The 13,208-nt window shown below is 41.1% G+C and overlaps 1 protein-coding gene across 16 annotated transcripts in view; it reads right to left on the reverse strand.

The window, feature by feature from the left end:
- Positions 1-13,208, reverse strand: part of Znf532 (zinc finger protein 532) — a 130,902-nt gene that overhangs the window by 7,402 nt on the left and 110,292 nt on the right. For all 16 annotated transcript variants that reach the window (XM_029557336.1, XM_029557333.1, XM_029557326.1 and 13 more), the window contains one exon: positions 791-903. In XM_029557336.1, the coding sequence (XP_029413196.1) occupies positions 791-903 (113 nt within the window). The remainder of the gene's footprint in view (positions 1-790; positions 904-13,208) is intronic.

The following is a 13,208-nucleotide window of genomic DNA, read 5'->3' on the forward strand; positions in this document are numbered from 1 at the left end:
GCCACGTTTGTGGCTCACCAACAGGGTCCATGGTGCCTGGCTCTGACAGTGATTGAGTGCCTTCCACATGGGTTCTGTGGTCTCACTTTAGGCATGTTTAGGTTGAGTGGGTGATACAGATTTTCCACTAATATTAAAACACAGCCTAGTTGTCTCATACAAAGAAGCAGTTTATGAACAGCCACTGATGAATGACTTTATGTTGGTCCCCCAGTCATAAAACTATTTGTTTGATCTCAGCCAACAGGAGAAGCTTCTCTGACTTAGGTGGCAGACTGTAGCCAAAAAGTGCCAGGACTAGAAGTAAGTCTATAAATGGGCCCCCTCACAGCCTTCTTTTGAACCCAAGTAAACCAAATCTACATGGCAGTATGTCCAATCACTGTGTTAGGGGTGTCTCAACCTCTGTGCACCTGCAAACTAACCCCTTCCTCACACATAGTAATAAAAACACATGACCTCAAATAACCAAATAGAATGCACATGAGTGTGCAGGTAAGTGCTATGCTCATACTTGGCAAATGACAATGGGAAAACAACTGTGTGCTGAAGAATACAGGTAAGATACACAGCCTAGAAACAACCTCTGTGACTCTAGTTCCAGGGGCTTCAACACCCTCTTCTGGCCTCCATATGCATTATATCCATATGGTGTACCTACATACATGCAGGCAAAACACTCCTATAGATAAAAAGTAATTTTTAAAAAATGAATGGCAAAATGTGAAATCTATCCACCCATGCCCCCAGTTTTTTCTCTGTGCTTCCATATCAGAAATTTGAGACTTACGAGCAGGTGTAAACTTTCCTGATGCCTTTGTGCTTGATCCGGTTGTGGCGGCACAGGCTGTGGGAGGAGCTGAAAGACTTGTCACACTGGCGGCAGGGGTGCTTCTTCATTTGCTGTGTCAGGAGAGAAGAGGAGGTCACGTAAGATAGTGAAGGAAAACCATTTTTTCTCAGTGCTGGTGATAAATGGTGAGACTCATGCATGTTAGGCAATTGTCCCACTACTGAGCTACCCACAGTCATAAAACACTGTTAAAAATTAAGAATCTCTTTGTTTAAATATTTATTTTTATTTTATGTGTATGAGTGTATTGCCTGCACGTGTGTAAGTGCAATGCCCTTGGAGGTCAGAAGAGAGCATCAGATCCCCTGGAACTAGAGTTACCATGGACAGTTGTTAGCTGCCATGTGGGTGCTGGAAATTGAACCCAGGTCCTCTGCAAGAGCAGCCGGTGCTCCTAACTGCTGAGCCATCTCTCCAGCCCCCCAAATTTAAGAACTTCTAACAATGTAAGTTAAATGATTATTATTTGGGAGTAACAAAACTATAAAGTTCTTTTTTATAAAATGCAGTTAGAATACTAGGTTATCCATGAAGGAGCTCATTTCTGGAGGATGAGATAAACTAATTATAAATTATGACATTTTCCTCCCCCAAAATACTTATGTTTTTTGATGTAACAAAGATATCCAAGTATTTGTTATAGAAAACTTTGGGTAAATCTTTATTTTAAAATACAGTTTCCAAAAAGCAAAGCAATTAATGAAAATATACTACTTCAATAACTAGCAAATAAAACCATCATGTACTTTGTAAATATGGTAGATTTCACCTTTCTAATATGCCATATTAAATTAAAATACTGTTTTTAAATATTTAAAAACTTTGTTCTTGGGGCTGGAGAGGTGGCTCAGTGGTTAAGAGCATGTACAGCTCTTCCAGAGAACCGGAATTTGGATCTCCGTATTTGGATCCCAACATGCACACTGGGTGACTCCAGCTCAAGGGAAGCCAACACCCTCTCTGTCCTCTGTGGTACTTGCATTCACGTGCACATACCCGCACACAGACTCACACACAGAAATAAAAAGGAAGCTTTAAAAACTTTGCTGTTCAATGATTAAGTAATTATCCATTCTATAAGGGAAGAATTTTCTAGAACACTTTTTGCTTTACATAATGCCATCTGGTTATCTTGGGAACAAAACATTGAAAGGCACTTTCAGTGAACTGCTTTGTTAGTATGTATAGGGGTATATGAGAGAATATTCAAGTAGGCAAGAATCACTGTTTTTATATTTAAACGTTTCCAGGCTAGGGCTGTAACTAAGTGACAGAGTGCTTGCCTAGCACACCCGAGGCTCTGATCACCCAACACCACACTTAAGAAAAGTTTCCCACCCGGCTAAGGGTACAGTTAATGCTAATTAAATGTATCCCATGCAGAGTCTTTGCTTAACTTTAAAACACATTCTTTGGGTCTGACATGCATCAAGTAGTCAGTGACTAAACAATGTCCTATCACAAGGAAATAAGCTCTAAGAGCTGTCATTCTTCAGAATGGAACAAAATTGGCTCAGCCCTCTTTACAAAAGGCTGTGTGGGAACCATTCTTACGTGACACAGTGTTACTATTGGCAGTATGAATGATGGAGAAATAATTTTTTTAAAAAGTAGATCATCACAAAAAGAAAAAAGCAAATATCCTCCTGCCTTGCTCTCCTGACAGCTAGAATTATAAGCATGAACTACCATGCCCAACCACAGGGATTTTTAATCATATAAAACAGACCATTAAGTAATCCCTAGTCTACTTATGTAGACAACAAGTCTTCACTTTAGAACAATACTTTAAGAATAGAATCATCAACAAATAGTCTTGTTCCAAGAATGGTATTTAAAAGTCAAAAACCTAATTCCCTCTTAATCTTGTGTATATATAAAATCCACAATATTAAGATCAAACCCAAAGAGCCAAAACACCAGATTGCTTTCTTTAAAAAAAATTTTTTTTTATATTTTATTTTTAGTGTATGAGTACATTGCCTGCATGTATGTAAGTGTTCCCATGCTGTACAATGCCTGCAGAGGTCAGAAGAGGATGTCAAATTCCCCTGGAACTGGAGTTACAGATGGTTGTTAGCCACTATGTAGCTGCTGGGAATTGAACCTGGGTTCTCAGCAAGAACAGCCAGTGCTCTTAAACGCTGAGCCATCTCTCCAGCCCAAGACTGCTTTCTAAGAGAAAGATGACTCTATCAAATAATAACAACAGACCAGAGAACAGAAAGTGTCTAAAAACAGAGCAAGAGGCCCCAGGAAAGGGAAACTGGACTCTTGAAGGTAAAGCATTTAATGTTTCCCTCCTTACCATATCATTATATTAACTTCAAAGCAAGCTTTTTTTTGGGGGGGGGGGTCATTTTGAGACAGGGTCTCCCTGTAGCCCCAGCTGGCCTCAAACTCACAGAGATCTGCCTGCCTCTGCCTCCCGAGTGCTGGGACTAAAGGTGAACGCCATCACACCCAGCTCTAAAAATGCCAGTGGAAAAATCCTTAGGGAACAAACTCTAAACCTGCCCACTTGGGGTCTGTTCTATAGTTACACAGCTCACCTACCCTTCACCACATACCCCTTATCACCAGGGACATGTTCCAAGTCTCTTAAAGGATGGCTGGAACTGTGGACTCTGAAGCCTGTCTGTACAGTGCTCTTTGCTGTGCACGTGCTCCTTGACTTGCATCCCATTAAACCCATCAGAAGTGGAAAGTGCATTTAATAGCCCAATAAACCCAATGTAAAGTTGAAAATTTTTATGATAAACCATTGTAAGTCAGGGGCAGGCTGTACGTATACTACCTATGATAAATTTATAGACTAAGCACAATAAGAGATGAACTAATGAAACAGTTATAATACATGCACATGAAAATTATGTAAACGTGTCTCTCTAAATCTCAAAAGATTTCATGGTACTGTTACCTCTTCACTTAAATGAAGGACTTTGTGGCCTTCTTTGGCTTATCTGGATTGGTAGCATCCTACCCATGCACTTTGAGTCCATTATTAGTAAAACAAGGGTCACTGGAACACCAGACTGCAGTCACACACAGGTAACAAACATGACAGATGGCTTGATCACCAAGGCAGTGAGTGACTCATGGTGAACAGTAGGCACTAAGGACACACCAGTCAAGGGGATGACTCAGTTTCCTGGTGGGACAGGACAAGATTTCATCATGTTGCTTATGAGTTGTCCATCTAGAGCTTGCCACCTAATGTCTTCATACCACAGCAGACCACAGGCGACAAGGCACAAAAGTGAAACCATGGATAAAGGACAACTGCCATATTTGTATAAAGAAATGTCAAGTTATATAGAAGATGCGTAGGGGGCCAGCGCAGGAATAAGACTCTTATTGTTTAGAGTTCTGAACCATGTGAATATAGCACACATTCAAAACCTTTTTTGGTCTACTGTGGTAATAGCTTTAAAAGGGTAAATTTTACTTACATTTTGTAAGGTATAGTTCTAAAAACTTAGCATGTAGCTCACTCTTGTAATCTCAGAATTTGGGAGGCAGAGACAGAAATTCAGGGCCATCCTGGGCTATATAAGACTGTCTCAAAAAATTTATGGGGACTGGAGAGATGGCTCAGTGGTTAAGAATGCTTGCTGCTCTTGCAGAGGATTGGAATTCAGTTCCCAGTACCCACTTCAGGCAGCTCACAACTGCCTGTAACTTCAGCTCCAGAGAGGATTTGACACCCTCTTCTGACCTCTTGCAGGCACCCATACCCATGTGTGCACAGACACACATATATATTAATAAATCTTAAAACATGAGGTATAGTTTTGACAGATGGATATAGTTAAATAACTGTGATGTCAATAAAGATACAGAACAGTGTATTGCCCTCCAGATTCCCACATGCCCCTTTGTCACAGCACCTGGCTCTTGGCCACCACTCTGTTTTCTATACCTCTATTTTTGCTTTTTCCATCTGTCATACAAATGAGCCCCCCCCCCCCCAGCCCAAGCACAGCAGTACCTTTCTGGGTCTGCTTTGTTCAACCAGCACAATACATGTCTAATTCACTTGTCCATCCCCTTTCACTGCAGGGAAATGGCCCATTGTAAGGGTGTACCTTAGTTTACTGACCCATTTACCAGTTAATGGATATTGAGGTTGTTTCCAGTTGGAGGAAGTGATGAATAAAGCCACTGTAAACATCAGCACTAAAAATTCCCAATTAATAGCTACAGTACCTACTGATGTGTTGTATATACCTGATCCCTATATGTTTGGGGTGTTTTTACTTTTCTATAGCTCCCTGGGAACAGAAGCCATGAATTACTCATCCTTACAACCTTGCTTTTCAGTACCCAGAAAATATTCAGTGTATATTAACTACGTCAACAACTGAATATACAAATATTCACTAGAAACTATCAGTAAGTCCTACCAAGTAATCACAGGATGACAAACAGCATGAAGTACTGAGCACAAAGCAAGTACTGCTTAGTTTGCAGAACTCAGGTGAGATAAGAGTGTGGTGAATACTGATAAGGGGGGTGGGGGATAAGCAGGAAGGCGTAGATGGAGAGAACAGGTCCTCTGGACAGGCTGCAGCTCAGGCCCTATCCATCTGTTTTCACCCTTAAGACAGGTGCATATCTTATTAAAGCCTCTGGTGAGGTAGTTGGGTGGGGAGGGGCCAGGAAATTGAGGGACTCCTGCCCAGTGGCTTTCAACCCCCAAATGAATATGGCACTTTTAGATTTATTGTCTTGTTTTTTTAATTATAAAAGTAACAAGGCCAATGGGAAAGGCGCCTACCACCAAGCCTGATAATCTGAGTTTATCACATGGTGGAAAGAGAGCACCGACTTCCATAAATGTCCTGTGACTTCCACTGCTGCACCACAGCATGCACACATGTACACAAATAATATATATAAAATGTAAAAAATTAAGAACAAATGCTGGGGCTGGGGAGATGGCTCAGTTTAAGAGCACTGACTACTCCTGCAGAGGAGCAGGGTTCAATTCCCAGCGCCCACATGGTGGCTACGAACTGTAACTCCAGTTCCAGGGGACCTGACGACTTCTTCTGACCTCCACGGCATTGCAGGACACGGATGCACTTACACACATGCAGGCAATACACTCATACACATAAAAAGTATTTTTTAAACAAAAACAAAAAAACAAATGCTTACTGCAAAATAGATTAAAGATTGCTTCTGGTCTTGCCCATCAAATGGAGGTCAATCCCTAAAGCTATATTCCTTGTCACTTCTTCTGAATATACATTTGTATTTATATTTATAAAAGTATTTTTCACTTGTAAAGTATGTAATCTCTGTATGAATGTATTCCAACATTTCTACATTCCTGAGTGCAGAGTATCCACTGCATAAGTTGATCACAATTTATCTTCTATTAACCATTTAGATTATCAACTTTTTGATAATTAGATGCATATTTCTGTAGTAAATCAATTACTCCTAAACATCATTATCTAGCTTAAAAGCTGTGAAAAAACTTCAGGGTTCTTTGGTGCTCTTTGACAAAATCTCCTCAGATCCCATTAATAGTGTAAATCAGCACTCACACACTGGTCTCTGGCCCAGGTCCGCATTCAACTCTGCAGAGTGATTGGTAAAACAGATTTTACTTTCCCCCCGGTGCCTGGTGATGCTGACCACCCATCCCTGTATTCTTTGACCATCTGTGTGAACTGCCACTTACATCCTTCATGAAGTTTTCAATGGAGCAAGGGTGGGAGAGAAAGTAGTTCACACAAAGACCGGAAGGCCTGGAGATCACCGGTGTGTGATAAGACACCAGGAGCACAGGAGTCACACAGCCAACATGGTAAATGGGCATTCTGGCTACCAAATATGGAAGCAGGGAACCAGTGTGGAAGTGGTCCTGAAACACACCAGGGGAGAGACAATGTGCCCAGGACTTGGAAAGTGAAGGAGGCAAGGAGAAACTGGATCTGGCAGAGCTCACAAAGGTGGAGAGCTGCTGGGAGCATTTGTAGATGGGCTGAATGTGGGTGGCAGATGAGACGGGTTAGACATCTTCCTAAATTCTTTGGCCTGGGCACCTGGTAGAAGAGACTTGCTAGTTACTAACTGGAAAAGATTTGGAGACGTAGGGATGGAAAAGAATTAAGTTACATCTGGGGATGGGGATGTAGTTCAGTGGTAGAACACTTGCCTAGTATTCTAAAGGGCTTGACTTCTCAAGAAAAAAAGTATTAGCTACACCAACTTTGAGAAGGCCACTGAAAATTTAAGCAAGATGCAAAACTTAGAGTCAGATCTAGGACTTAGGAAAGAAGCCTAGATCAGAGATCCAAACCTGGGATCATTAGGATATTTTTTTTTTCAAAAATTTTGTTTTAATTATGTGTGTGTGAGCATAAGTACATGTGGAGTTCAGAAGAAGGTGTCAGATCCCATGGAGCTGGAGGTGCAGGCAATTGTGAGCCATTCTACATGGGTGTTGGGAACTAAACTCAGGTCCTCTGCAAGAGCAGAATGTGCCCTTAACTGCTGAGCCATCTTTCCAGCCCAATCATTAGGCTATTACTTACAGACTGACAAGAATCTCCTGAGGGCTGGTGAGATGGCCCAGTAGGTAACAGTACTTGCCACCAAACCTGATGACTTGAGTTCAATCCCAAGAATTCACACATTGGAAGTAGAGAACTGATTCCTGCAAGTTGTGTGCACACGCAAAGAATAACGTTCTTAAAAACAAACAAACAAACAAACAAACAAAAAAACAGCAAAAAAAAACCCCTTCTTTGGACATGGTGGCACATGCCTTTAATTCCTCCACTTGGGAGGCAGAGGTAGGCAGATCTCTTTGAGTTCTAGGTCAGTCAATGTTACAGTGAGACCCTGTCTGTAAAAGAAAAAAAATCTTCTGAGATCTGAGAGTGCGGACACATTAACATGCATAGTGGGGTGGATGGGAAAGACTGAGCAGGGGCTGTCAATGAGGAAGAGAAAACAGCACCCTGAAGGTCTGGCAACAAGCATTGCAAGGACTTGCCAGACAACTGCCTCAAATAAAACACAAACACTGAGAGAGCCAAGACAAAGTCACTGGAGACCTCCACAGATGGGTGCTGACAGAATGGGAGGGTTGGGGCTACCTGGAAGGATGAGACATACAAGGAGAGGAAAAAAAAAATTGGGGTTTGGAATGTTGTTATTATGGTAAAGAGGTATCATGGCATGCTCTATGCTTTTTGAGAAAGACTGGGAAAAACTGAAGATACAAGACAGATCAAGTGTGGTTGTCATGTCCCTGAATGATCCACAGAAGGGTAGGAGATAGACACAGTCACCCTTGGAACAGAAGAGGACTGAGTGTGTGACTTAAGACAGGGATCTCTTCTCAGGCACACTGAAAAATCCAACTACCTGACTCAAGACTGTCCATTTGCCAATGAAGATAATGACATATCCCTCCCTTGCCCAGGTCCCTAGGGGCCCATTCAAACCCTTTCCAGCCTCAGACCTATCACTCCTTAGGTCTTCCTGATCTCTCTAGCCACCAGACTTGCCTCTTCCTCTCTTCCATATCCCACACAACTACAAGAGCAAACCACTAGGAATACACAGTTGGGTACTCCTCTGCCTAAAACCCAGGTGGTATGCTCTGTAGCTTTAAAGAGTGAGGTCCTCGAACACCCCCCCCCCACGCACCATACGCATCATGTCCAGCACTCCTTGCTGGCAGCCACTGGCCTGTGCCATATCCACACACTGCTCAGCATACACTCAGACTCCTCCTATCCTTCAGACACACTCTAAGAAGTCTGTCTTCTGTGAAGCTTGCCCTAGCTTCTCCCAACCCCTGCAATCCCCAATGAGACAGTGTGCCTAAACTAAGCTTCTCTGCACCTTTGATACAAGTCCAATTCTCCATGTATCGTGCTGGATTTTAATTTATAATTCTGCCATCATTAAAGGCCCAGCTGTATTTTACTATTCACTCTGGTCACAGGGCATCAACAAGCACAGAGCTAGAATCTGACTTCAAAGAAGCCCTCAATTAGCACAACACAACAGACCACCTTGTGAAAACTCCGAGATGCTCCCTTCTTTAAACTCATTTTAAACATGTTTATTTTCTTTTTCTGCAAAACACAAACATCGTACGGCATGACTTACACTATTCACAGTGGATACTATGAAATGTGGTAAACATTTACTGAGCAAAGGAAATGATGTTTACAATAAGGAAAGGTATGACTAAATGGCCTGTTTACACAGTTAAAGAACTGCAGGCAGGACCAGCAATGTGCAAGCACAGGAATGGGGGTGAGGGGTGGGGGTGGCTTGGCACAGTGCAGGCCTTTAATCCCAGCCCTTGGAGGCAGAGGCAGGCTGATCTATATGAATGAAATCAAGGCTACCCTGGTCTACATAGCAAGTTCCAGGCCAGCCAGAGCTACATAGCGAGACCCCATCTCAACAAAACAAAAGACAGAATGAGCATCCCTAATATGAAAAACAACCAGTAAAGTCAGTGCAAATACTCCAAAGTCAAAAATAAAAACTCCAAAATCTGAAACACACTACTAGTCCAAATACGGATACAATACAGGACACTTAGCCAGCAGTATATACTGATAAACCCAAACTGGTCTTTAGTTTTTAAAGTCTAAAATCGACTGCACCTTGACTCCCCCAGCCTCATTCACCCTCCCAGCTCCCCTACCTCATCTCTCCTCCTAGAAGGACAACTGGCACATTTCCTATCTTGGCACCCTGGACCTCTGGACTGACCTCTTGGCCCAAACTCTCCACTGCTTCCTGATCCTTTGTATCCAGATGAACCCAATTTTTCCCTCTAGTACCCACCTCCCTTTGCATCTCTGGGCGGCTCAGCCCCACAACTTCCTGGAGCCAGCAGCTTGCCTGGGTAAGTTTCATTGTGCCCACTGTGCCTTAATTCCCCCAGCCTCATTCACCCTCCCAGCTCCCCCACGCCATCTCTCCTCCTAGCAGGGGCACTGGCCCATCTCTTATAACACCCCAGACCTCTTAGCCCAGAATCCCCACTGCTTCCTGATCCTTTGCATCCAGACCAACTCAATTCCTCCCTGTAGTCCCCAGGAGCTCATGGGCCTCTTCTCACCCCACTTCCCTTTGCATGCCTGGGGACCAGCATCTTTCCTGGGCCCTACCCCCAGGCCAGCCCAGCCCTCAAATTCCTGAGGGCAGCATCTTTCCTGGAGGGATCCAGACCTTAGGAGAAAGCCTGAGAGCATCTGATTCTCATCGGACTTGGGCCTCTGTGGAAACGCCTGAGCAGAAAAGCAATTTGGCCACTCTAATATAAAATTAAAAGAGAACCTGAAGCCTAGACCAACCAGCTTTTCATGCTCAACAAGTAAACAACAAAGGCACATAAAGTTTACAAAAAGAAGCAGACCTAAATTCAATAAAGGAAGGATTGAGTCCCACACAAGAACCAGAATCTACAAAAGAAATATACATGTCAAAGTCATAGAGAAAAAATAACATGAAAAATCAAAATAATATATCCCCACCAAGTACTATCAGTCCTCTAGAGGAGGTCAATGAGAACCCTCTAGAAATAATACAGGACATGGAACTCAAAATAACAATTATAAACTTGATAAAAGAATTCAGTGAATTTAAAGAACACACAAAGAAAGAAATCAAAAGAACTGAAAGAAGATAGGGATAAACTTCTGAATGAATTTAAAAAAGAGTTAGAAATATTGAAGAATGTTCAGGCTGAAATGAAGAAGGAAGTGAAACACTCAGTAAACTAAAAACAACAGGAGAAAGCCTCACCAACAGGATGAATGAAATGGAAAACAGATTATCAAGACTGGGAGACAAAGTGGACAAATTAGACCACTCAAGCAAAAATTATGAAAAATTTAAGAAAACACAAGAATGGAATATGCAGGAATTGTGTGACACCATAAAAAGACCAAACTTATGAATTATACTCATACAGGAAGGAGAAGAATCTCAGAATAATGGTAGGGACCAGATCTTCAACAGGATTGTAGAAGAAAATTTCCCAAAATTAAAGAAAGACGTGTCCACTACAAATACAAGAACTATACAGAACACCAAATAGACAGGACCAGAAAAGAAACTCTCCATGGCACATCACAGTAAAAACACTAAACGTATAGAACAAGGAGAGAATACTGAAAGCGGCAAAAGAAAAACACGTCATATATAAAGGAAACCCATCAGAATTACAGCTGACTTTTCAGTGCAAACTATGAAAGCCAGAAGAGCCTGGACCAAAGTATTCCCAGCTCTAAACCACCACAGATGCCAATCCAGATTACTTTACCCAGCCAAAATGTCTATTATAGTTAAAGGGGAAAGAAAAATCTTCCATGACATAAATAGGCTGAAAGAATTCATGTCCACAAAACCAGCCCTTCAGAGAGTTCTTGAAGCAATACAAAGAGCTGAAGAAAGGAACGAGTATACACAAGGGGTTATGAAAAGAAGCTTAATGAAAGTATAACTATGGAAATGCACAGCTACACCAAGGATATGAAGAGAAATACGACAGGAATCAATACACATCATTCATTAATAACTTTAAATATCAATGGATTAAACTCCCCAGTCAAAAGACACAGACTAGTTGAATGGATTAAAAAACAAAACCCATCTTTTTTGTTGTCTGCAAGAAGCTCATCTCAATTCAAGGACAGGCACTAACTTAAGGTGAAAGGATAGAAAAAAAATATACCAAGCGAATGGTACTAAGAAAAAAGCAGACTTTAAACTAAAACTAATCAGAAGAGAAAAAGAGGGCCACTTCATTCTGATCAAAGGAACAATTGACCAAGAAGATATTACAATTATGAACACATATTCACCAAACTCTGGTGCACCCAACTTCATAAAATCAGCACTACAGGACTTTAAGACCCAAATTAATACCAACTCATTAATAGTGGGTGACTTCAATACCCCATTGTCTCCATTAGATAGGTCAACAGGGCAGAGAATTAACAGAGACATCTGAATTAAACAATACCATACATCAAATGGGCCTAATAGACATCTACCAAATATTCTACCCAAGCACCAAAGAATATACTTTCTATTCCGCGCCTCATGGAACTTTCTCCAAAATTGACCATATACTGGGGCACAAAACAAACCTCAACAAATACAAAAAGACTGAAATCCATGCATTCAATCAGACCACAATGCAATAAAGCTTAAAATCAACACCAGAAGAAACCGTAGTAACTACATGAACACATGGAGATTAAACAACACACTCCTGAATGATGAATGGGTCAAAGGAGAAATTAAGAAGGAAATAAAGTATTCATGGAACTAAATGAAAGGGACAATATAACACAGCAAAACCACTGGGACATGTTGAAAGCAGTCCTTAGAGGGAAGTTTATAGCTCTAAATGCCTGCCTACATCAAAAAATAAGAAAGAACACAAATAAATGACTTAACATTGCAATTCAAGACACTTGAAAAGCAACACCAAATGAAACCCAAACCCAGCAGATAAGAAGAAATAACAAAAGTCAGGGCAGAACTTAATGAAACCGAAACAGAAAAAAAACAATACAAAGAATCACTAATTCCAAGAGCTGGTTCTTTGAAAAGATAAACAAGATTGACAGACTGCTAGCCCAGTTAACCAGAAGAAAGAAAGAGAACCTTGAAATCAACAAAATCAGAGATGAAAGGGGAAACATCACAACAGATACCAAAAAGATTCAGAACATTATAAGGGACTACTTTAAAAACCCACATGCTTCTAAAGTTGAAAACCTAAAAGAAATGAACAGATATCTAAAAGTATGGGGACCACCAAAACTAAACCAAGAGAGATTAACAGCTTAAACAGACCCATAACACATAAGGAAATTGAAACAGCAATATAAAACCTCCCAGCTAAAAAAACCCCAGGACCAGATGGATATACAGCAGAATTCTATCAGACATTTAAAGAAGATCTACATCCAATACTACCTAATTTATTAAAAAAGATAGAAATGGAAGGAGAACTTCCAATTTCCTTCTATGAAGCCAGCATCACTCTAATACCAGCCTTGTAAAGACACAACCAAAAAAGAAAACTATAGACCCATATCCTTAATGAACATAGATGCAAAAATTCTCAATAAAATACTTGCAAACCGCATACAGACACACATCAAAAGGATCATCCTCCATGATCAGGTTGGCTTTATTCCAGAGATGCGGGAATTTCAATATACTTGTCAATAAATGTTATAAATCATATAAATGGACTCAAAGACAAGTACCACATGGTCATTTCAATAGATGCAGAAGGCCTTTGACAAAATTCAGCATGCATTTATGTTCAAAGTCCTAGGGG

The sequence above is a fragment of the Nannospalax galili genome, unplaced genomic scaffold, assembly GCF_000622305.1.
Source record: "Nannospalax galili isolate Female #2095 unplaced genomic scaffold, S.galili_v1.0 scaffold567, whole genome shotgun sequence".
In the NCBI taxonomy this organism is placed as follows: domain Eukaryota; kingdom Metazoa; phylum Chordata; class Mammalia; order Rodentia; family Spalacidae; genus Nannospalax; species Nannospalax galili.